General features: G+C 43.7%; 1 protein-coding gene across 1 annotated transcript in view; it reads left to right on the forward strand.

Annotated features, from left to right (window-relative positions):
* LOC148477374 (uncharacterized) overlaps window positions 1–14400 on the forward strand; it is a 78321-nt gene extending 63921 nt beyond the window's left edge. Inside the window, exons 7-8 of the mRNA XM_088456817.1 lie at window positions 3128–3478; window positions 13858–14400. Coding sequence (XP_088312943.1) covers window positions 3128–3478; window positions 13858–14051 — 545 coding nt within the window. The 3' untranslated portion in view covers window positions 14052–14400. The remainder of the gene's footprint in view (window positions 1–3127; window positions 3479–13857) is intronic.
* The last annotated feature ends 9730 nt before the right edge of the window (window positions 14401–24130 follow it).

A 24130-nucleotide genomic window follows, 5' to 3' on the forward strand; every position in this document is an offset into this window, starting at 1 on the left:
AAAAAAAAATCCAAGGGTGACGAGAAACGGTGTTATATAGGGGCCCCCACAAGTTTGTTGCCCAGGGGCCCCCACAGACCTTTATCCGGCCCTGTGTGTGCGTCATATAAATGACTGTAAATAAATAACTGATCATTATATTCTGAAAGGCTGAGTGTTACAGATTCCTCAGATCTTTCTGTATGTCAGGCAGGGTTATGACAGTCTGGTTATCTTGGGTTCATTGTACTGAGGGTCGGCTTTTACCGAGATTGCAGATAGCCATTGTTTAGCAGAGTTGCCAATGAGAGTTCGGTATTTTTTGTGGTGTCACCTTTAATAGTTTTTAGTTGGAACTGTCTGATGATCACCTAATGGCTTACTGTCGGCTTTGTTTAGTATGACAGTGCCCCCGTCCTCACCAGCAGCCTATAATGTGCTCTCTATGTTGTCAGTTGTTAGTGTAGAGCCTGTTTTCTTGCTGTGTGAGGTGGAACTTTGCATTTCTTGTTGTGGTCCTTTGTTTATTACTTCCTCAGTTAGATTGTGAGAGGCGTAAAATGCACAGATAAACGTTTCCATGTTTTGTTGGCATTTGCTGTTCACTTCTCTCAACCGACATATTCTTCAAATGTTGTAATAAATAACTGATTATGGGGACTGGAGAACTGTAATGTGCTCAGTTTGTATTGTACCTCACCACCCATGCAAATCATACTGAATATTAGGTACATAGACCCTGATTCAGAGCCGGACACTCTTTGTGAGCGCTCGCTCTGAATCAGGGCGGCCTGTTTTGTATTTTTGGCCGGCCTCCAGTCCGCTCGCTAAGCTGTGTGTGACCACCCACAGCTTTAGCAGGCGGCCAGGTGATGGTTGCGACCATCGGGCTTGTGACGAGACCTTTGTGGTAGGGTCTCGTCCACTGCAAGCCCCAGTAATAGAGCAGGAAGCTCACTACTGACATCACGGGTAATGTCAGTAGGGCCACCCCCAAATGGCAGGCGTTCCTTTGGGAACGCCTCCGTTTGGCCTGCAACCCCCCGACCCAACTACAAAACAGGACGAGCTGTCGATCAACATCGACAGCCGACCCGTTTTGCTGTGAGCCCCGAGCGAGTGAAGTTCTCACTCGCTCCGTGGCTCACGCACGCCGTGCTTCCAGGCCATCGACCCGCTTGCGAGCGCTATGCACTCGTGAGCGGGTCTCAATCAGGCCCATATTACAGTGAAAGGGCCTTTATCTATACTCCATCACATACTGATAAATCCAGAACAATATACAGTGCACCCAGAAAGTATTCACAGCGCTTCACTTTTTCCACATTTGGTTATGTTACAACCTTATTCCAAAATGGAATAAATTCATATTTGTCCTAAAAATTCTACACACAATACCCCCATAATGACAACTTGTAAAAAGTTTTTTTGAGATTTTTGCAAATTTCATTAAAAGAAAAAACAAACTAAGAAATCACATGTACATAAGTACTCACAGCCTTTGCTCCATACTTTTCTTCATAATACATAAGGTGCGAGTTGATATTTTCTCTTCTAATTCGCATAGCAAATTCATTTTGCAATCCAATTAGCAACTTGCACTAAATCAGTCGGACTGAATTGACATTTTTCCATTTCGCAACCCCCTGGGGTGAAAGCTGGAGGGAGAATCTTTATTTTAAGGTTAAAATGTCGGGACACTGTGCTGAACCCCTTGGACACCCCTTTAATGACTAATTAGGCAATTGAAAGTTTCCAATCAGCTTTATTAGTCCAATAATTACGTCATTTTTTAGGGTAAAAAAAAATTGTCCTCAAAGTACCCCCAAATCACCTTTTTTCCTACTTTTTTTGTATTTTTCTTACATTTTTAATACAAGCACAAATCAGCTATTTGACAACATTTCAAAACCAACATTGCCTCCCTAATGCCCACAAACAGCCTTCTATACGGTACTTCTAATGAAATTGTCCATTTTTTGGGGGTCCACGATGATCTCCCCACTCTTTCATACACTTCTCTCAAATATCATTTGGCAGTCAATGCGCAAACCTCCGCTGCGAGTAGTGTGAATAGACATTTTTAGTTGGATTGGAGAATTCTCTGGAGCGCTCATCAATGCGAAGTCTGCGAGTTTCAAGAAACAAACTCGACACTTGCAATTCACACTTAATTGGATTGACCCCAAAGTATGTTTTAATGTTGAGCTTATCCAAATTCATCCTGTAGTTTTTGCATGATGCCAGGACAGACAGTCAAACAAAAATTATGAAAATTAAAAAATTGTCCCCATGGTTTATACACAGTCCCCAGGAGTACATTTCTCCAAAACTATTTCTATGTACGGCCACAACCATTACAACTTTATTATAAATAATAATAATAATAATATAACATAATAATAGCAATAAAAATAAGAATACTAATAATAATAATAGCAGTAAAAATAATAATACTAATAATAATAATAGCAATAAAAATAATAATACTAATAATAATAATAATAGCAGTACAAATAATAATACTACTAATAATAATAGCAATAACAATAATAATACTGATATTGTTGTCACTTTGGAAAACCAGCATCAGAGATCACTCATCTTCAACGAATACACAGCACCACCACTATAATCAAAATCCCTCCCCCTTAGTTACTTCAACCAATCCCTACTCCTTACATCCTAATTACACATACAGTATATTTGATACATCTTTACCAACTTATACATAGCTCAGTTATTTTTCCTTCCACACACCTTTGCTTGTTCCCAGAGAATCTTCCATATCCTTTGTTCCTCTGCGAGTCCTTGAGGGCCATAAAGAGATAGTAAATGTCTTTTCTTTACAGTAAACACGGGTCAGTTAATGTAACTGAGCAATGTGCTGGGCATAGAATGGTGCCAGTAGTGATATCACCAACGTTCTGCATCCCCTCACCTCCTGCGTGCTGCAGAGTGATACCCCATGGCAGGGAGAGTGAGGTATGAGAGTAACACATCTTGTGTTATTATATTATCAGGCATATCTCTCTATGGACAGGGGCCCTGTAGGACACATTCCTCTTCATGTCTTCCATGTATGAACTTGGTTGAAGTGTGCACCTTAATTTGACAAACCATATTTAATAATGTCTGTATTTTCCAGTTTGCAGCCATTTTCCAGAGGACGATACAGACACAGTGACTGGTATAGTCAGTCACAGCGTTACATTACCTTGTTCCTTCACCATGCCAGACAACTGGAAAGACAGCGAAATTCAGGTCACATGGTTTAGAAACTTTACCGAAAGGTTACTGAATTGCTCGCTGTGGGATGGACGACCGCCAGTTTGCTGGAAATTGATGGACACATCCAGGACTCACCTCTCCCAGAATGTCTTTGGGAATGCTGACCTACACATTTCCAACCTCCAAATGGTAGATGCTGGACCATACCAATGCTGGTTATTCCTACCGGATGCCTACCGCCGACACGACACGTTCCTCAGGGTGAATGGTAAGGCTGCTAATGGCGATTCAATTACAAAAAGTGAAAAGCTAATAACAAAATAAAATTTTACTAAAGTTCAAGTTTTTCTTAGAAATTTGACGAGATACTAAATGCCCCACCCCCAGGAATTACAGATTGAATTAGGGTAAGGGCAGTACTTCGGTACCACAATAGAAGTACGCAGCTAGAGCAGGGAGCAGAAACATTACAATATCTTTTTATGGCTTCTTATGAAATTTCTACAGGTAATTATGAGGTTCTAAACTTTATCCTTTTATTTTATGTTTTTTGTTTTAATTTTTAAGGGGGTCATAATTGGCTCTTAGATTGATACTTACGGCCTTATTCAGAGGCGGTCGGAGGATGCAAGCAGTCGTTCAGAAACTGGGCGACCGCTTGCATCCTGACCGCCTGACTCTGTTTTGGTCGTTAGGCTGTGGGTTTACACCCACAGCTCTAACGACCGCTAGGGTGATGGTCGCGATGGTCAGAGACCATCGCGACCATCGGGGCTTACGACAAGACTCTAGGGTAGGGTCTCACTTGTCATAAGCCCCGGAGAGCTTCTGGCTCTGTCAGAGCCAGAAGCTCTCCACTGACATCACTAGTGATGTCAGTGGGGCCTCCCCCGAACGGTAGGCGTTCCCATGGGAATGCCTCCGTTTGGGCTGCCACCCCCCCGGCCCGCCTTCCAAATGGGGCGAGCTGTCAATCAACATCGACAGCTCGCCCCCTTTGGAAAGAGACCCGCTACGACCGCCGCTGTCGGTCGTAGAGGGTCTCATGCATGCGCATGAAGGAGCCGGCTCCCTCGTGTGCATGCGCACTTGACAAACATCGAGGCGGCCGTCCAGTCGTAGACCGTACGGCCGCCTCTGAATGAAGGCCTTAGTTCTTATATACTTTGATAACATATTGGAATTAGTACTTGCTAATTCCTCTCAGGATTGGTAACCCATGTATTTATGCACACAGTCTCACTGGGATAGTATGCTTATCCATTGCGATCGCTAGGCCATCACAGCACTACATAAGGACTCCCCCCTTTCCTTACATACATCCGTAATGTTTAGCAAGACTGTAAAACCATTGGTAACATTGGAGCCTCACGCTCACTTGCACAAGGTCAGACCTAACTCAGAAATTGCTAAACTTCCTGTATGCAGAGAGCGCTCAGGCAGCCTATGGCATCATAATGGATAATTTATACACGCCCCTGCAATGGCGTTCAAACGCACTGGCACATATGTGCCACCCCCCTGTCACCTCCCCCAAATGGTACTTCCTGTCAATCACTCAGCGATGGGTCTGCGTAGTCTCTGCCATCACAGTCCCGGTTCGCACACACGCACTTTGATGCATACACATGCGCAGAACACAACAATCGGCCGATAGCCTGCGTAATCGCAGTTTGATCCATGCTGAATCAGACCCAATGTTCAAAATTTACTGAACTGCGAGCATTTTTACTGACGCTTTATCATGCGATAAAGTGTGGAATTCGGAGGCTGCAATCACAAAAACATTTTATTCTCGTGTCTGGATTTGTACTTTATACTTACTGACTGGCAGAAATCTCCTTTATATTTTTGCTGACCTATGGCAGTCCTAGTTATCTCTTGGAAAGTTCATACAATCGCTTCTCTAGGGATATAGCACAATTTCCAGAGATTTGCGGCATGTTATGTTTGATTATGAAGACAAATCCTGATTCACACTGATAGAGACAGAATAAATATTTTATTATTATTATTATTATTATTACTATTATTATTACTATTATTACTGTTATTATTATTACTATTATTATTATTATTATTATTATTATTATTATTATTATTACTATTATTACTGTTATTATTATTATTACTATTATTATTATTACTATTACTATTATTATTACTATTACTATTATTATTATTACTATTACTATTATTATTATTATTATTATTATTATTATTATTATTATTACTATTATTATTACTATTATTATTATTATTATTATTATTATTATTATTACTGTTATTATTATTATTATTATTATTATTATTATTACTATTACTATTATTATTACTATTACTATTATTATTATTACTATTATTATTATTATTATTATTAGCCCATTGAGGACAAAATAAAAATAAATTGTAGAAGAAATACAAAAGGCAACAACTGGGTTTGGTACCATCATGCAATGGAAAACTCCTGTACTGGTAATATAATACATTGCTGATAAGATGAAATGTGAATATTAAACAAAAATATAGCAGGATAGAACAAAAAGATAAGAAGGAAAGGGAAGACACAGAAAAGAAGGTGAGAAAAAAAGAGAAGTCACTTGTGTCAGCTAAGCAGGGTTGGATTAAGGCTTGTGGGGGCGCCAGAGCAACTAAGTTGTGGGGCCCCCTCCAAGCCACACAGAGCTTACCCCCCCTCCCCCTTGAAAGCCATGCACTGAGCCATGTACAAATTCCATAGACAAAAAAGCTTACGGTTTCACATGTCCCATTAAGGCTTCTTAGACATGATCTGAATTTTCACACCCGCTCTGTCTCCTCCCCCCCATCCACCCCATTCTTATCCCATCTGAGCAGCTCTACCTTTTGCTCAGACCTCAGTTGTATAGGCTGCATGTGTGTATTCCAATGAGCACACAATTCTGTGAATTAGTAGCTCCACCATTTTGTGAGTGACAGCAATCTCCTTCTGTGAGAGTGCTGAATCTGCAGTTTACCACAGGGTGTGATTGCATACCATATCTGTATTAAGAAAGGAACATGTCCATTAAGGCGTCAGCCTTATTGATTGGAATTTCATTGCTTTTTTAAGGTTGAGTGGCAAAAATTCAGTAGGTTTTGTGAAATTTCAGATCATGTCTAAGAAGCATTAATGGGACACGTGAAACCATAAGGTTTTTTGTCTATGGAATTTTATAGCTTTTTTTAAATTTATTAATCATCAGGGTTTGAAGGAGCAAACCGGGCCACCTATAGGAGAGAAGGGCAAAACAATGCTACACTAGCGCAAGAGGAGTAGGGGCTGGCACACAGAAGGTGGTTTGGGCATGCAGAGTGAGAGATGGCTGCAGGCATGCGGAACAGTGGCAGCAGCGTGGGTGTGGGGTAGCAGCAGCAGTGAGGGTGCAAAGCAGTGGCAGCAGCGGGGCAGTGAACAGGGGCATCAGCGGGTGACAGAGGGCTCACCGCCACTGGGCATGCATCTGAGAAAATAAAATCAATTAGACACAGATGCATGGACGTATCCATGAGATCCATCCATACATCTATGTTAAAAATGTAATATGTGTAAAATAAAAAATTAAAAAGTAGGTGGCCCCCTACCCTCCCAAAGCACAACCAGCCTCAGGCTTTTCACTGCCAGTCCTGGTTGTGAAAATACTGGGGACAAAAAGTGTAAAGGTCCCCCGTATTTAGTACAACCAGCCCAGGGCTTTTCAGAGCAAGTCCTTGTTGTCAGGATACAGGGTACAAAAGACATAGGGGTCTCCTGTATTTAACACAGCCAGCACTGGGCTCAGCCAAGCTGGCCCTGGTTTTGGAAATACAAGTGACAAAAAGCATAGGGGTTCCCTGTATTTTCCTTAACCAGCCATAAGCTCTTTCTAGTGGGGGGGAATAATGCCACAGCCAGGAGAACCCTTTCACCAGGTCCCCTGGCTTTTTAGAGCCAGTTCTGGATGTCAAAATACAGGGGAAAAATGACATAGGATTCACCTATATTTTCCCTGTATTCCCTTGTATTCATGAGGCTCCATACCCCGTATTTTAATGCAGTGATTTACAGGGATATGGGGGTATGGCTTGCCATATTTGCTCCGCCGCCAATGCGGCAAGTTACTGTAGGGGGAATCGGTGTGTCAGGGGGGTTCTACTCAGAAACCCCCCTGAAGTGTGGAGCCAGCCCCTCTCCGCTATTGAAGAAAGCTGATGCTGATGCACTGACTGTGCTGCTGTAGTTGGTAGAAAAACAGAGGCTGCTGATCCTCTACCCGGGAACAGGTGTTGCTGGACACGTGTTCTCGACAGGGTCACATTGACCCTGTGTGGGGGCCTGAGGATGACACCCCTGTTGCCTCCCCTTTATCCTGCCCTGCAATGAAGGCACTATGGATGAGAAAGAGGTAGAGTGAGTAGCATAATCTGAAGTTTCTTTGAAGCTTAACCAGGTATACCAGGTGGCAGTGAAGTCAGAGGAGGACAATCTTGAGAAGGATGTAAGGTGCTCCATGAGCATGTAGTGGTCCACTCTCTGAAACCACCAAGAGATACAGTAGGAGGGACTGTCAAAAGCAGGGTATGGTCACTCTCGCAGCATTCATCAGATGACCTCCAGGCCTGGTAATTGTAAAGGAGGTGTGGTAGGAATATTACTCTTCCAATCTTTCACATACACGGTTCTCCCACAGATACCTTCACTAATATTTAGATCATTTGAAGTACATTCTATCAGGACTTTCACCCCTTTCTCTCTGCGAGTTGCTGTTATCTATTGCCCACCTGGGCCACCTCAACAATTTCTGGAAAACTTTTCTGCCTGGTCCCTCACTTTCAATCCTCAGACATCTCCGCCATCATTATGGGTGATTTCAATATCCCCATTGACAGTTCACAATCTCCTCATACCTCCAAACTACTCTCTTTAACCTCCTTTCGGCCTCTCCCAATGGACTGACTCCTCTACTCATCAGGAGGGCAACTGCCTTGATCTTGTATTCACCAGACTATGCTTAGTTTTTGATTTCACTAATGCTCATTTCCCTCTTTCAGATCACAACCTTATCACCTGCACACTCTCCTCCATTACATCAATGTCATTGAAATCATCCAAACCTAAAACCAGCAGAAATATTAATGCTATTAACCTTCAACAACTATCTACCTCTCTACAACAACAACTTTCACCAATTTCTACATTCACTTCTCCTGAGACTGCTGCATCACACCTAAACCAGATCCTAGAAATAGCCCTCGATGAAGTAGCTCCAGCTACCCATCACACACCATGTAGATATAGACGTCAACCATGGCATTCTAACTTAATAAGGCATCTACAAAAACTCTCATGTAAAGTTGAACGTCAGTGGCGAAAGTCTCATACTCCAAGTGACGTCCTCACATATAAGACTATCTACAACTCTTATCGTACTGCTCTGGACACTGCCAAACAAACATATTTCCAATCTCTTATTTCTGCTCAAGCCTCTAACCCCAAGCGATTTTTTAATACACTTAAACTGCTTCTTACCCCTCCATCACCCAAACCACCTGCTACTATCTGTGCGCAAGATCTTGCTTCCTAATTTTGGTACAAGATTGATAAGATCCAAAATGAAATGGTAGGCTCTTCCTCAGCTAGTGACCTGCTCAATTCCCTGCCTAAACCCTCTGGCACATTCTCTTCATTTGATCTCACAAACGAAGATGAAGTATCTGCACTCTTCTCATCCGCCTACTCTATTACCTCTCCTCTAGATCCTATACCCTCACAAATCAGTAAAGCTCTGTCTCCTGTGCTTATCCCAACCCTAATTAAGATCTGTAATCTCTCTCTCTCTACTGGCAACATTCCATGACTGTTCAAGTACACAGTGATTACTCCCATTCTGAAAAAAAACAAAATTCTCACCCTAACACTCTCTCAAATTACCGTCCTATCTCCCAGCTCTCATGCCCCTCCAAGCTACTTGAGAAGACACACTTTCTTAACTCACACAACTTATTGGACCCAATTCAGTCCGGCTTTCGTTCCCAACACTCCACAGAGACAGCACTGACTAAGGTAGTAAATGATCTTGTCACTGCCAAGGCTAAAGGCCATTACTCACTCCTAATTCTTCTAGATCTCTCTGCTGCTTTTGACACTGTTGACCACAAACACTGCAATCCCTAGGTCTTAAGGACACAGCTCCTCCTTGGTTCTCTTCCTGTCTGATTGCTCTTTTACTGTTCGTTTTTCTGATTCTGCCTCCTCTTCGCTACCTCTATCAGTTGGAGTACCGCAAGGCTCTGTCTTAGGTCCTTTGCTATTCTCAATCTATACCACCTCTCTTGGCAAACTAATCCGCTCTTTTGGATTTCAGTACCATCTGTATATAGATGATACTCAAATCTACCTATCTTCCCCAGATTTATCACCATCTGTATTGGTCCGTGTCACTGAATGTATTTTTGCCATTTCATCTTGGATGTCATCTTGCCACCTGAAACTTAATATTTGTAAAACAGAATGAATTATATTTCCACTGGCCAATAACAGTTACCAACCTGATCTCTCTATCACTGTTGATACCTTGACCATCCACCCTGCCCCACAAGCTTGCTGCCTTGGTGTCATCCTTGACTCTGAATTGTCCTTTGTTCCCCACATTCAATCTGTCTTAAAATCATGTTACATACATCTAAAAAACATATTAAAAATTTGACCATATCTAAACAGAAGACACTGCAAAAACTCTAATCCATGCACTTATTACTTCCCACATTGACTATTACAATAGCCTCCTTACTGGTCTTCCCAAAAACAGGCTATCGCCATTATGATCCATTATGAATGCAGCTGCAAGGTTTATCTCCCTTGTGAAACATTCATCGTCTGCTGCCCCCCTCTGTCAGTCCCTCCATTGGTTGCCGGTTTTCTACCGTATTCAAAAAAAATACTTTCACTTACATATAAGGCTATTAACCAAACCACACCAACATACATCTCTTCACTCATCTCAAAATATCTCCCAACCCGACCTCTCCGCTCAGCACAAGATCTGCATCTCTCATCCCCATGCATTACTTGCTCCCATTCACGGTTACAGGACTTTCTTCATGCTGCACCCACTCTATGGAATGCCTTACCACGCACAATAAGACTTTCCTCTAGTCTCCAATCCTTCAAGCATTCCCTGAAAACTCACCTCTTCAGTCAAGCTTATCGATTCCAGAACCTCCCACATAACCTTCATATGTAATTACATTCCCTTTCACAGTCCACACACAACCTCACACATCGTCTTTCTCTCACATCCTCATGACATTTGGTCAACATTCCTGTGGGACTGGAACATGCAGCCAACCAAGAAACTGTGCATTCTGGCTGGACCAAAATGCAATATATAGCACCTATCCTTGTGTATCAATGCCTAATTCCCTATAGATTGTAAGCTTGCGAGCAGGGCCTTCATACCAATATATCTGACTGTTATTACCCAGTTTTGTTCTATTAATGATTACAATTGTAAAGCGCAACAGATTATGCTGCGTTATATAAGAAACTGTTAATAAATAAAAATAAATAAATGTCCAAGAAGGAACTTTTTAAACTTCTAAACAGGCATTGTCCATAAGATTAAGGAGCCAGAGCTGAAGATTAGCAGACAGAAAGATGCCAGTAAATGTCTCTGATACCTTCCGAACTGTCAAGAAGATAGAAGTCAGTCATCTCCAGACAGTGCCACCAGATGTGGAGCGGAGAACCCCTTGTCTGACCACATCGCCAACACAGAAAGGATAGATTCGGAAACATCCGATGAATGTGCATGGGACACCGATACCATCTGACCAGGATTTTGTATTGAGTCTCTAAGACATGGATTGACTAGGAACTAGCAAAAGTATATTGAAATATCTGGGATCATTGGTCTTTCATCAACTCCAATGCAAATTCTTTCTGCCAAGTCCCTACATAAGGAGTCAATGCAGTGGTGGAATCCGCTTTACATAGCTGGTACAATAAAGATACGAGATGTCTAGGCTAAGCCTTTGCCAGACAGAGGGATTCAAATTTAGTTGTGTTCCACCGAGGACTATCACCAGCGATAGAGAGAGAGGCCTAGAATGAACAGGGTGGGAAGTCACATGTCTGCTGAAGATCCATTATTATTACCTTTTATATATAAAGGTGCCAGAAGGGATCCCTAGCGCCATACAAAGAGATAAAACTAACAACAGGATACATAAGTATTGACTAATACAGACAGTATATAAATCTGCATAGATAAATAATTACAGTGAGCCTGATTCACAATCGTGTAATCGCATGCAATGAAGCTGAGCAAATATGCTAATATCAGCCAGCATAGAGACGCCCACTGCCGCTAACTCACATCTGTAATACCTCGCAGTCCTGCGTACACATCGTTAACATCGAAGCACATCGGCCCATCATGCACAATTACAGCAGGTCTGACCCATCGCAGAAATTGCAAGTCTCGTCGCACGCAGTAACCTCTCATGCTGTGTATGTAATCGCAGTGACTAATTTATGCACGCCCATGCAATGGCGTTCATACAGACAGGCACACCTGCATTTCTCTGACCACCCCCAAACACTCACGGCCTGTCACTCACTCTGCGATGTATTCCTATCTGCATGCATAATCGTAGTGTGGCTTATACGCATGTGCAATGGCTAACAATCGCTCGATCTGCGTACGCAATTGCAATTGCGATCCGTGCTGTATCAGGGCCGGCATGCGGTTAGTATAATTATTTAGAGAAGACACAACTGACAGAGCCCTGCTCACATGAGCTTACAATCTATAGGGATATGGGTGGACCCAATAGGAGGTGACCAGTATATATGGAATTACTGCACAGTAGTCTATAGAGCGTTTGCTATATTGTGAACATCCTATTACAATTTTGGGGCGTTGTCTGATTCTGATCATATAGATCTGTGCTGATAGCCTGGATCTCCCTGATTTGGACATACACTACATGTCCATGTTTATGACTGTGCTATAGGTGAGTTTATAATGGCTGCAGGGTGTGTGGTACACATGGGCCCTTGGGACCCCGAGGGCCCCATACAACACACCCTACACCCAAAGTCAACTTACCTTGCTTTGAGAAACAAGGACCCTCCTCCTCCGCAGAGCCATCCTCCCAGTGACATCTTCGGGAAAATGGTGCCGCGTAGTGAAACACTCTGGTACTGTACCACAGCCTACTCTCTCTTGTGTGCATGCACCATCCTCCCGAATATCACTGGGAAAATGGCTCCACAGAGGAGGAAGGACCCATTTACTGGTGCAATTTCTGGGGGGGGGGGGTTGCAGAGATGAGGGGGTCCACTGATCACAGGCAGGTGTTAATACACCCCTGAAACATGTGTTGGGTCTGTTTGAGATTTCAGTCCTCAGATAGACCAGGCCCTCTCTCCCCACCTGACCCGATAGCAGCCACATTACAGTAATGTAATCTCATTTATTGCACAATAAGACATAACGCTTTCTGGGAGTGGATTTATTCACAGTTAATCTCACAAAATGGGCCTGATTCAGCTCGGATCACTATTGCGATTGTGGCTGCGATTGAGCACGAAGGTCTGCTGCAAATATATACTAATGAATGCAATCGCACAGCCATCGCACAGCCAGCATAGAGAATACCTCTCAGTCCTGCGTACACATTGGTAACATCGAGTAACATCGGCCCCTCACACACAATTACATCAGGTCTGACCTGTCTCAGAAATTGCTAACCTCGTCGCACACAGTAAGTACTCAGGCTGCGTATGCCATCACAGTGGCAAATTAATGCACGCCCACGCAATGTCGTTCACACAGACAGGCACACCTGTATTTTTCTGACCACTCCCCTGTCACCACCCCCAAACACTGACAGACTGTCTGAGTGATCGCTATACGACCGCAGTTCAGATGCTGCACACACGCACTCTGGTGCATACATATGCTCAGGACACAACATCGCCCGATCTGCGTACACTGTTGCAGTTGCGATCCATAATGAATCAGGCCCGATGACCTTGCATATATGAAAGTAAAACATTTTCTCCCTGCCATTATATTTGTGAGCGCTCGCTCTGAATCAGGGTTGTTTTGTTTTACCCCCCACCTCCAGGCCGCTTGCTAAGCTGTGGGTGACCACCCACAGCTTTAGCGGGCAGCCTGGCGATGGTTGAGATTATCGCGACCATCGGGCTTGCGACGAGACCCTTGGGGTAGGGTCTCATCCACCACAAGCCCCAGTGAACTTGCTCTATTAGAGCAGGAAGTTCACTACTGACATCACTGGTGATGTCAGTAGGGCCGCCCACAAACAGCAGGCGTTCCTTCAGGAATGCCTCTGTTTGTCCAGCCACCCCCCCTGCATGCCTACAAAACAGGGTGAGCTGTCAATCACAATCGACAGCCACCCCGTCTTGTAGTGAGTCCTGCAATGAGTGAAAATTCACTCGCTACGGGCTCGTGCACGCCACGAGTGCGCACTGCCAGGCCATCGACCTGCTTGCGAGCGCTATGCGCTCGTAAGCGGGTCTGAATCAGGCCCACAGTACTTTCCTGCATGTCTACCTTGTAATAATAAGTAGAGTTATTTCTGCTATAATCATTATTCTGTAACCTTTGCCTCCAGGTGTCCCCAGCAATGATCCAGGAAAGAACATGTCGCCTCTCCATGGCTTTGTGCAGTGGAAGGTCCTGGTACACCTCTCTACATGGGATATTCTCCTGATCAGTTGCTGGTCTGTTGCTCTGTTACTCATGGGGATCATATTGTCTCAAAAGTTTTTTAAAAATCACAGAAAAAGGAGACATTCCGTCATTTAATTCTATGCTGTCCAAGTGTTACAAGGAAAAGACTACACTCAATGACTTGTTCACAGGCGGAAAATTATATTATACAGCACTGTATATAAGAATGTTGTAAATAACAATGCAGGTCACAAACACTCAGCATTTGGCTGGCAGGATACCTGGGGGCATAGCATACTCAGGGCATGTGGACCATATGCTCTGGGCAATAGAAGTATCTTCTATAACAATTTCATGCCATTTCTATTTGGTATTTGTGAAGTGTTTTATGACATTTTATATGGTAAATGCAACATTCACATTTATTGGTAGCTCTGTCCTGTGTATATGACACTTCATTACATTATTATATTGTGCGCAAATAGTGTAATGCAACTGTCACATTTAGTACAAACAGCTGCATCTCTACACTATCACAGTACAGTTTGTACAGTAAGTACAGTATGCACACTTGTTGTTCCTGAGGTAATCCTGGAGCATATGCTAGTGATGTACATCATGAGATGAGCCTGACTGATGAGCCCTCAACATGAACCCAACTGATGAGTCCCCAATTGATAATTTCCTCACTCCCCGATTGATGAGTCTCCTACTGATGAGCCCAACTGATAAGCCCCCGACTGATAAGTCCAACTGATGAGCCCAACTAATGATCCTGATTAATGAGTCCGACTGATGAGCTCAACCAATGATCCCGACTCAAGTAATGAGACCCCAACTGATGAGACCCTGACCAATGAGCCTACCGATGAGTCCAGCTGATGAGTGCCTGACTGATGAACCTGACTGTTGAGCCCGACTGTTGAGCCCGACTGATGAGACTGACTGATGAACCCGACCGATGAGTCCAGCTGATAAGTGCCTGACTGATCACTCCTCATGAGTTTCAATTTCATATTAGAGTCTTACTATCTCACTGGAATCATGGGACTGAATAGAAGCCATCTCTAAAAATAATTTTTGTAACACTTATCCTTAGAAATTTGTATTCTCATGAATTTGTCTATAGATCTCCTTTAGCTCTTACAACATTCAACATTCCTCCCTACACTCAGAGGAGGGAATATCATTTATGAGACATGCTTGAAAGTTGCCTGTTCAAAATCATTGTATAATGTTATCAAGTTACACCCCATTGCTTATAAATCATTATATAAAGTTACACCCCATTGCATATAAATCATTATATAAAGTTACACCCCATTGCTTATAAATCATTATATAAAGTTACACCCCATTGCTTATAAATCATTATATAAAGTTACACCCCATTGCTTATAAATCATTATATAAAGTTACACCCCATTGCATATAAATCATTATATAAAGTTACACCCCATTGCTTATAAATCATTATATAAAGTTACACCCCATTGCTTATAAATCATTATATAAAGTTACACCCCATTGCTTATAAATCATTGTATAAAGTTACACCCCATTGCTTATAAATCATTATATAAAGTTACACCCCATTGCTTATAAATCATTATATAAAGTTACACCCCATTGCTTATAAATCATTATATAAAGTTACACCCCATTGCTTATAAATCATTATATAAAGTTACACCCCATTGCTTATAAATCATTATATAAAGTTACACCCCATTGCTTATAAATCATTGTATAAAGTTACAACCCATTGCTTATAAATCATTGTATAAAGTTATCAAGTTACACCCCCTTGCTTATAAATCATTGTATAAAGTTACACCCCATTGCTTATAAATCATTGTATAAAGTTACACCCCCTTGCTTATAAATCATTGTATAAAGTTATCAAGTTACACCCCATTGCTTATAAATCATTATATAAAGTTACACCCCATTGCTTATAAATCATTATATAAAGTTACACCCCATTGCTTATAAATCATTATATAAAGTTACACCCCATTGCTTATAAATCATTATATAAAGTTACACCCCATTGCTTATAAATCATTATATAAAGTTACACCCCATTGCTTATAAATCATTATATAAAGTTACACCCCATTGCTTATAAAACATTGTATAAAGTTACACCCCATTGCTTATAAATCATTATATAAAGTTACACCCCATTGCTTATAAATCATTGTATATAGTTACACCCCATTGCTTATAAATCATTGTATAAAGTTACAACCCCTTGCTTATAAAACATTGTATAAAGTTACACCCCATTGCTTATAAATCATTATATAAAGTTACACCCCATTGCTTATAAATCATTGTATAAAGTTACACCCCCATGCTTATAAATCATTGTATAAAGTTACACCCCATTGCTTATATATTATGAAATAATAGCACAAAGAATAACAGAAACAAAAGTTTATTCAACTGATCTTACTGATCTTTGAGTAATAAGGTTAGCATACTGTACACCTGGATAATTACTTGGTTGTGTGCAGGAATGCCAATTCCAATCTGCCCGTGATTTGCTATGCACTTTGCTTCAAGGTCATTTTCACACTAGGGTACAATGTCTCTATGTCCATTATTAGAGAGATGATAAAAAATCTCCCCATCCTGCAACTTGTTATAAACTCCAACCTCACAGGAATAAATATAATCTAATACTAAGCGCAGACAGTAGGTGGCAGCAGTACTCTAATCTAAAAATCCAATTATAGAGAGAGCAAGAGAGAGTTTTAAGAATACAATACTATAAACATTCATACATACTGTGACAATACTGTACATCAATTCATGCATGCACTGAAAAGAACAGACTACATATATGTATAGATATATGTAATTGCATTACAAATATATGTGCTCTCATTTGGTAAAGGTATATATATATATATATATATATATATATATATATATATATATATATATTAGGGGTGAGCGGATTCGGTCCTACTCAGTTCCATTCGGATTTAAAAACCGAATCTTATTGGCTATCCAAAACTCGTGACAGCTGATACCCAATAAGATTCGGTTTTTAAATCTGAACGGAACCGAGTAGAACCGAATCCGCTCACCACTAATATATATATATCTTGGGATTGGTTCTGCTATCAGGAGTCGCTCTAATACCAGCTTCTACTAGGTGCCAGGGCAGCTTAAGCATATGTTACACCTTCATTCTGGTGGATAGATGCATCCAGGGAATGGGTATATAATACCGGCAGTCAGGATGCGTCCTGTTAAAATACCGACGGTGACATCCCGATGGTTGGTATCCCAACAGGGGTTGGGTAAGTATGCTACCCCTCCCCCCTTCTCCCCTTAACACTAAGGCCCTCATTCAGAGCCGTACGCTCTGAGCAGAGCGCACGCTCTGAATGAGGGCCGCCCTCCATGAAAATGGAGCGTCCTCCTGGACGCTCGTATAGCTGTGGGTCACCACCCACAGCCTATACGAGCATGCAGTTTGATGGCCGCGATGGTCTTGACCATCGCGACCATCGAAACTGCGAGCCAGAGCCTGCGGTTGAGGTTTTCAACCGCAAGCCCCGGAGTGATTTTGGCTCTATCAGAGCCAAAATCACTCCCACTGACATCACTAGTGATGTCAGTGGGCCGGCTTCTGACGGGAGGCATTTCCGTGGGAACGCCCCCGTCAGGGAGGCACGCCCCCGGCACGCCCACCAAAGGGGGCGTGCTGTCAATCAACATCGACAGCACGCCCCCATTGATCAGACACAACGAGCGAAGGACTTTCCTTCGCTCGTCGCGTCTGGCGCATGCGCACGACGGAGCTCCCTCCGTCGTGCGCATGCACAGTGCAGAACATCGACCCACTTCCGAGCGGACAGCTGCTCGCGAGTGGGTCTGAATCAGGGCCTAAGTCTCCCCCCACCCCGCACCCTAACCCTTCCCGTTAGTGCCTAAACCCAGCGTCGTAGCTAGACGGCAGTGCGCCCTGTGCAGCACTGCCGCCCCTCTCACTCCCTCTCCGCCCCCTCCTCCCTCCCTCCCCCCCCCCTGAGCTCTTACCCTGACTTCCGAGGGGAGGAGGGAGGGCGGGATCTTCCGCCGTTTTTCACTGTCCGGTGCGCACCACTGCCGGAGGTCTCTATCTGTAGACCTCCGACACAGAGAAGTGTGTGTGGCCGGTGCCGCTGGAGGATTTCGCCCGGTGCACATGACCCCTCAGCCCCCCCTAGTTGCGGCCCTGCTAAACCTAACCCTCCCGCCTTAATACCTAACCCAACCCCCCCCAGGGGTGCCTAACCATAACCTCCTCCCCCCAAAACCTAACCCTGCTATGCTGCCTAAGCCTAACAGTCCTCCACCCCCACGGCTAACAGCAAAGATGCCCCTCGTTCAGGATGGCGTCTGTCTGTATTCCAGCATTGGGAATAATATAGGTGTCAGTATTTTGATGCCTATCTTAAGTCCCGTGTCGAGCTTCCACTGTCAGAATTTAGACCGGTGGCATCCAGTCAGCCTGTCTGCTAACGACATCCCGTATCCAGGCGTGCCTCATCATCATTAACAATTCCTGCAGGAGCAAAACATTTCTCTTGTAGTTACTGTATTTCAAGATCTGTATGAAGGGTCTACAAGTGGTTAATGTCTGCAACTCAGTGTGAACATGAACTTAATGCAGTACAGACTGTATACTTTACATTGTGCACAACTTTCCAAAGTGCGTATCACCTGAATAAGCCTGGGCACAGACTGGATCACCGAGAATTCCCTCCTCTCATCTCTGTGCTGGGCCACACTAGTGAGTATGTCAGGGGCAGACTGAGGGAAGATGGGGCCCAGGCTCATTTAGATTAATTGGGCACACACAGAGTTCTGTTACATGAGTGCTGGATTGAACCCGGCAGCAGTTTCTCTTCGCAGTAAAAATATAAATGTGAATTACATGTGGTAGTACTGGTGCTACATGACAAGGTGAGTGCCACAACCAATAATGTGCATACAGTATATATATATATATATATATATATATATATATATAAAAAACAATACTGAATTAGAACCTCTATACTCTCCTTCCTATACCTTCTAATATCCTGCCTATACCTTCTAAGGATGACGCTAATTTGCATACGCAGTCATACAGTAAATAAAGACTCCCGATCTAGAACTTGTGGTTCCAAAGCACAAAGTATTATTCAAGTAAAAAGTACAGTCAGTTACACGCTTATTGATCCAAATACAATTTAGTGCAAAGGAATTATATAGAGCCAAGTACAGTATACATACACAGCGCTTCTGGACCAGATGTAGGCATCAGCAAGAAACCCTCATCAATCAGCATTCAGCAAGAAGACTTAAGCTGGCCACACATCTAAAGATTATCTCTCCAACCAGCCAACTAGTTGATTGGTTGGAATGAAAATCTGGTAAGGAATGCAATCAGCAATTTGCTCACAAACGCTGGAAAATGGACCAAAACTGTTGTTTGAATAAAATGTTTAGATCAAACATTTAACAAAACTTGTCTGATGACCATTTTCATCTGTTTTCTGGCATTTAGGAGCAAATTACTGATCATCAGTTACTCCCATACCTTACTAGATTTTCATTCCAACCAATCAACAAGTTGGCTGGTTGGATGTAAGTTGGTCTAGTGTGTGGCCAGCTTAAGACCCAGTGTTGGAGCACACATATTTATACCCCCCAGCAATAAACAACACAATAGAGAAGTTTGTTGCTGATGCCATTGGTTCCCAAGGGGGATGCATCAGTTACAGAGCATTGAACAGGCTGATTCAAATAGACACAACCCAGCCTCTAATAACTGGTGGTCTCTGGTTTCCCGCCTCTTGCAACATCCTAACAGTTGTTCATATAATATACATTTTGTTGCTTGAAGTCTCTGCGGTCCATAAGTTGAGAATGTATGATGCGATCTCCACACCGATGATACCGGAATACTGTTGAAAGAGTACGCTTCAGTACAATACCAAACACAGCTTACTTAGCATGTATAAAACCTTAGTTACCAAATAATCTTTATTTCACAGCATTTATACTAAATCACAGGTTCTCAAACTCGGTCCTCAGGACCCCAAACAGTGCATGTTTTCCAGGTCTCCTCACAGAATCATAAGTGAAATAATTAGCTCCACCTGTGGATCTTTTAAAATGTGTCAGTGAGTAATGAATACACTTGTGCAGCTGCTGGGTGACCTGGAAAACGTGAACTGTGTGGGGTCCTGAGGACTGAGTTTGAGAACCACTGTACTAAATGAACAAACTTAAATCTTATACCTTAAAGCTTATTAAACGTTTTATGTGAATATGTAATATGTGTGTATGCGGGGTGTGATGTAAAGACGCTAGTTAACTTGGCGCATAAAGCTAATAAACAGCATTTTCATACAGGATCTTATGCATTCGCTAATATGCGACTAGTTAACACCTCAATTGTGCGTATTAATGTGTATATGGGAAATGGTGAAAGATGCAATCGCATGGTGCTAATAGTAATATCGCCATATGTACTTAATTGTGAGTTTATCTAGAATGGCGCTTGGGTGGCCATTCGCAAAATGGCGTCTTGCGATCTCATTTCCAAAATGGTGTCTTGCGGCCAGTCGCAAGATGGGATCGCTACGATTCAATTTTCAACTGATCTTGTCTCAGCCAATTATCCAGCTTCGACAAAATATATATATATATATATATATATATATATATATATATAACATAAGTCAGCGTAGGGACTGACCAGACTGGGAAGACCGTGATGTGGTTGGTCAGCTTGACAAATTATTGCAATACTTTGGTACTAACGTTCCCTGGAATTATAAGTACAGTTTGGAATATAACGTTGGGGGCTGAGTTTGAATGATATATATATATATATATAAATTTGTGGCTAGATGTTTTTTTACTAGTTCGGTAACTAAGGATTTTGTATGCACTAAAATGTAAGATTATTGTAATAAACCTGAAAATGTTCATTCACTGGCTGATTCAACCAACAGTACAGTACATGGATTGAAGATATGGGACAACTAATTAATTGCCAGAGGCAACTAAATCAGCCGGTCTTATAATAAGGAGCCATATTATGGGATTGGGTACGGGATGCTTGCACTCAGGATACTGGCGGTCAGAATCCTGACACCGGCAACCTTAACCCCCTTTCCCTACCCTGACCCTCTCTTCCTACCCTAACCCACTCTCCGTACCCTGACCCTGTCTCCCTGGTGCCTGACCCTAACCCCCTCTCCCTTCCCTAACCCTCTCTCCCTACCATAACCCTCTCTCCCTGCCCTAACCCCCTAACTCTTCCCTAACCCCCTCTCCCTACCCTGAACCTCTCTCCCTACCCTAATCCCTCTCCCTACCCTAACCCCCTCTCCCTACCATGACCCTTTCTCCGTACCCTAACCCCCTCTCCGTACCCTAACCCCCTCTCCCTACCCTGACCCTCTCTCCCTGGTGCCTGACACTAACCCCCTCTCCCTTCCCTAACCCTATCTCCCTACCCTAACCCTCTCTCCCTACCCTAAACCCCTCTCCCTACCCTAACCCCCTCCCCCTACCCTCACGCTCTCTCCCTTCCCTAACCCCCTCTCCCTACCCTAACCCCCTCCCCCTACCCTAACCCTCTCTCCCTTCCCTAACCCCCTCTCCCTACCCTAACCCCTCTCCGTACCCTGACCCTCTCTCCCTGGTGCCTGACCCTAACCCCCTCTCCCTTCCCTAACCCTCTCTAGCTACACTAAACCCCTCTCCCTTCGCTAACCCCCTCTCCCAACCCTAACCCCTCTCCTTACACTAACCCCCTCTCCCTACCCTAACCCCCTATCCCTTCCCTAACCCCCTCTCCCTACCCTAACCCCCATCCCCCTACCCTAACCCTCTCTCCCTTTCCTAACCCCCTCTCCCTACCCTAACCCTCTCTCCCTACCCTAACCACCTCTCCCTTCCCTAACCCCCTCTCCCTAACCTAACCCCTCTCCCTACCCTAACCTCCTCTCCCTACCCTAACCCCCTCTCCCTACCCTAGCCCCCATCCCCCTACCCTAACCCTCTCTACCTTCTCTAACCCCCTCTCCCTTCCCTAACACCCTCTCCCTACCCTAACCCCCTCTCTACCTTCTCTAACCCCCTCTCCCTTCCCTAACACCCTCTCCCTACCCTAACCCCCTCTCCCTACCCTAACCATCTCTACCTTCTCTAACCCTCTCTCCCATCCCTAACACCCTCCCCCTACCCTAACCCTCTCTCCCTACCCTAACCTCCTCTCCCTACCCTAACCCCCTCTCCCTACCCTGACCCTCTCTTCCTACCATAACCCCCTCTCCCTAACCTGACCCTCTCTCCCTACCCTAACCCCCTCTCCCTACCCTAACCCCCTCTCCCTACCCTAACCCCCTCCGTCTACCCTGACCCTCTCTCCCTGGTACCTAACCCTCTTTTCCCTGGTGCCTGACCCTAACCTCCCCCCTGTAGTGTTTAAACCTAACCTCCCCTTCCCTAACCCTATATTTAAAACCAGGTGCCTGGTGCTGGTTCTTAAATTACGGTGGAACCCTACTCATTTTGTTCCCCATAATTTTAAAAACCAGGACAGGCTGGCAAGTCTGGGGCTGGTTAGTCTTTAGAGGGGGGGGGGCCCTATGTCATTTTTTTAATAAACTTTTAACCCGTTTTTTTACAGGCTAGACCACAACCAGCTTACATATATCTGACTGATATATCTCACTGATATGTGCAGGCTGCTTGCTTGGGAGAGTTTTGCAGAGAAAATACACTGCAATCTCGGGGGAGTCATATCCTGCAAAACCTGCTACTCGGGGGAGAAATGTCCTGCAAATCCTGCTACTCGGGGGAGTCATCTCCTGCAAAACCTGCTACTTGGGGCGAAATGTCCTGCAAAACATAGTAGTAGTAGTATCCTTTATTTATATGGAGCCAAAGTGACTTACAGTACAATACAAGGCAGGACAAAAAATATAAACAGGAACAGTCTAAATACCGGCTCCGAAATCCCAACAGCATCGGGATCCCGACTCCAGTATCCCAACTGCCGACATCCCAAAGGTAAGTATCAGGAGTTAGCGGAGGGTTAGGGTGTGGGGAGGGGGAGGTTAGGTTTAGGCACCAATGAGGGAGTGTTAGAATTAGGGTGTGGGGAGGGGGAGGTTAGGTTTAGGCACCGATGAGGGAGCGTTAGGATTAGGGTGTGGGGAGGGGGAGGTTAGGTTTAGGCACTAGGGGGAAATTAGGATTAGGCACCGATGAGGGAGTGTTAGGTTCAGGGTGCGGGGAGGGGTAGGTTAGGTTCAGCCAGTAGGGAGGAGGTTAGGTTTAGGCATCGGTGAGAGAGGGGTATGTGTTAGGGACGGGTTAGTGCTATACTTACATATGGGTGTCAGGATTCTGACTGTCAGGGTGGCGCTGTTGGTATTCTGACCAGAGGCATCCCGACAGCCGGTAATCCATACACAGCCCATATAAACATTGCTGTAACAGCGATCATATCACTCAAATAAGCAGCATGGTGGCAGAAGTGACAGGGTGAGGCGCCGTTGTAAGGAGTATGGAGTAGAACACTATAAGTAAGGGAAGGAAAAGCATATGAGGGATGAGGGCCCTGCTCGTGAGAGCTTCCACTCTGTGGTAGAGGGGCAGACAGTCAGAGGTGACACAGATGGGGTAGACAATGAGCATAGATTGAGGGTTGCTATTCGGAAGCGGGGGCACACATATTTGGAATGTACTGTATATTTGTAGGAGACCAATGTAATAATAAAATGTAAAACACATAAAGTGACACATGTAATAAGAGCGAGCCGGTGTCCCCACACGCTCAGGGGACATACAATACAGATAGTTCCAATGTTCCCCCGCTCTCATGTATTGTTCTAGGCATAAATCAGATAAAAAAGATAATAGTTGATAGTGATATTGGGAGTGATGTTCCCGGGGACGCAGTAACACAATACATGTTAGAGGAGAGACACCATTAAGGATTTCCTGCTGCGTAGTGAGACCGGGACTCACTTTTGTTCAGCGCTGGATGGAGGCTGCTGAATATGTGCATTATACAGTATAATAACCACATATCCTGTACTTGAACACATTTTGTTGCAACATTACACTGTTGTGTTAGCTGTTAATATCCAGTATAATGTTACATACTATCCCTGTGATACTATGGGTGCTGTCACACT

Source organism: Taudactylus pleione, unplaced genomic scaffold (assembly GCF_031769625.1).
Source record: "Taudactylus pleione unplaced genomic scaffold, aTauple2 ptg000720l, whole genome shotgun sequence".
Classification (NCBI taxonomy): Eukaryota; Metazoa; Chordata; class Amphibia; order Anura; family Myobatrachidae; genus Taudactylus; species Taudactylus pleione.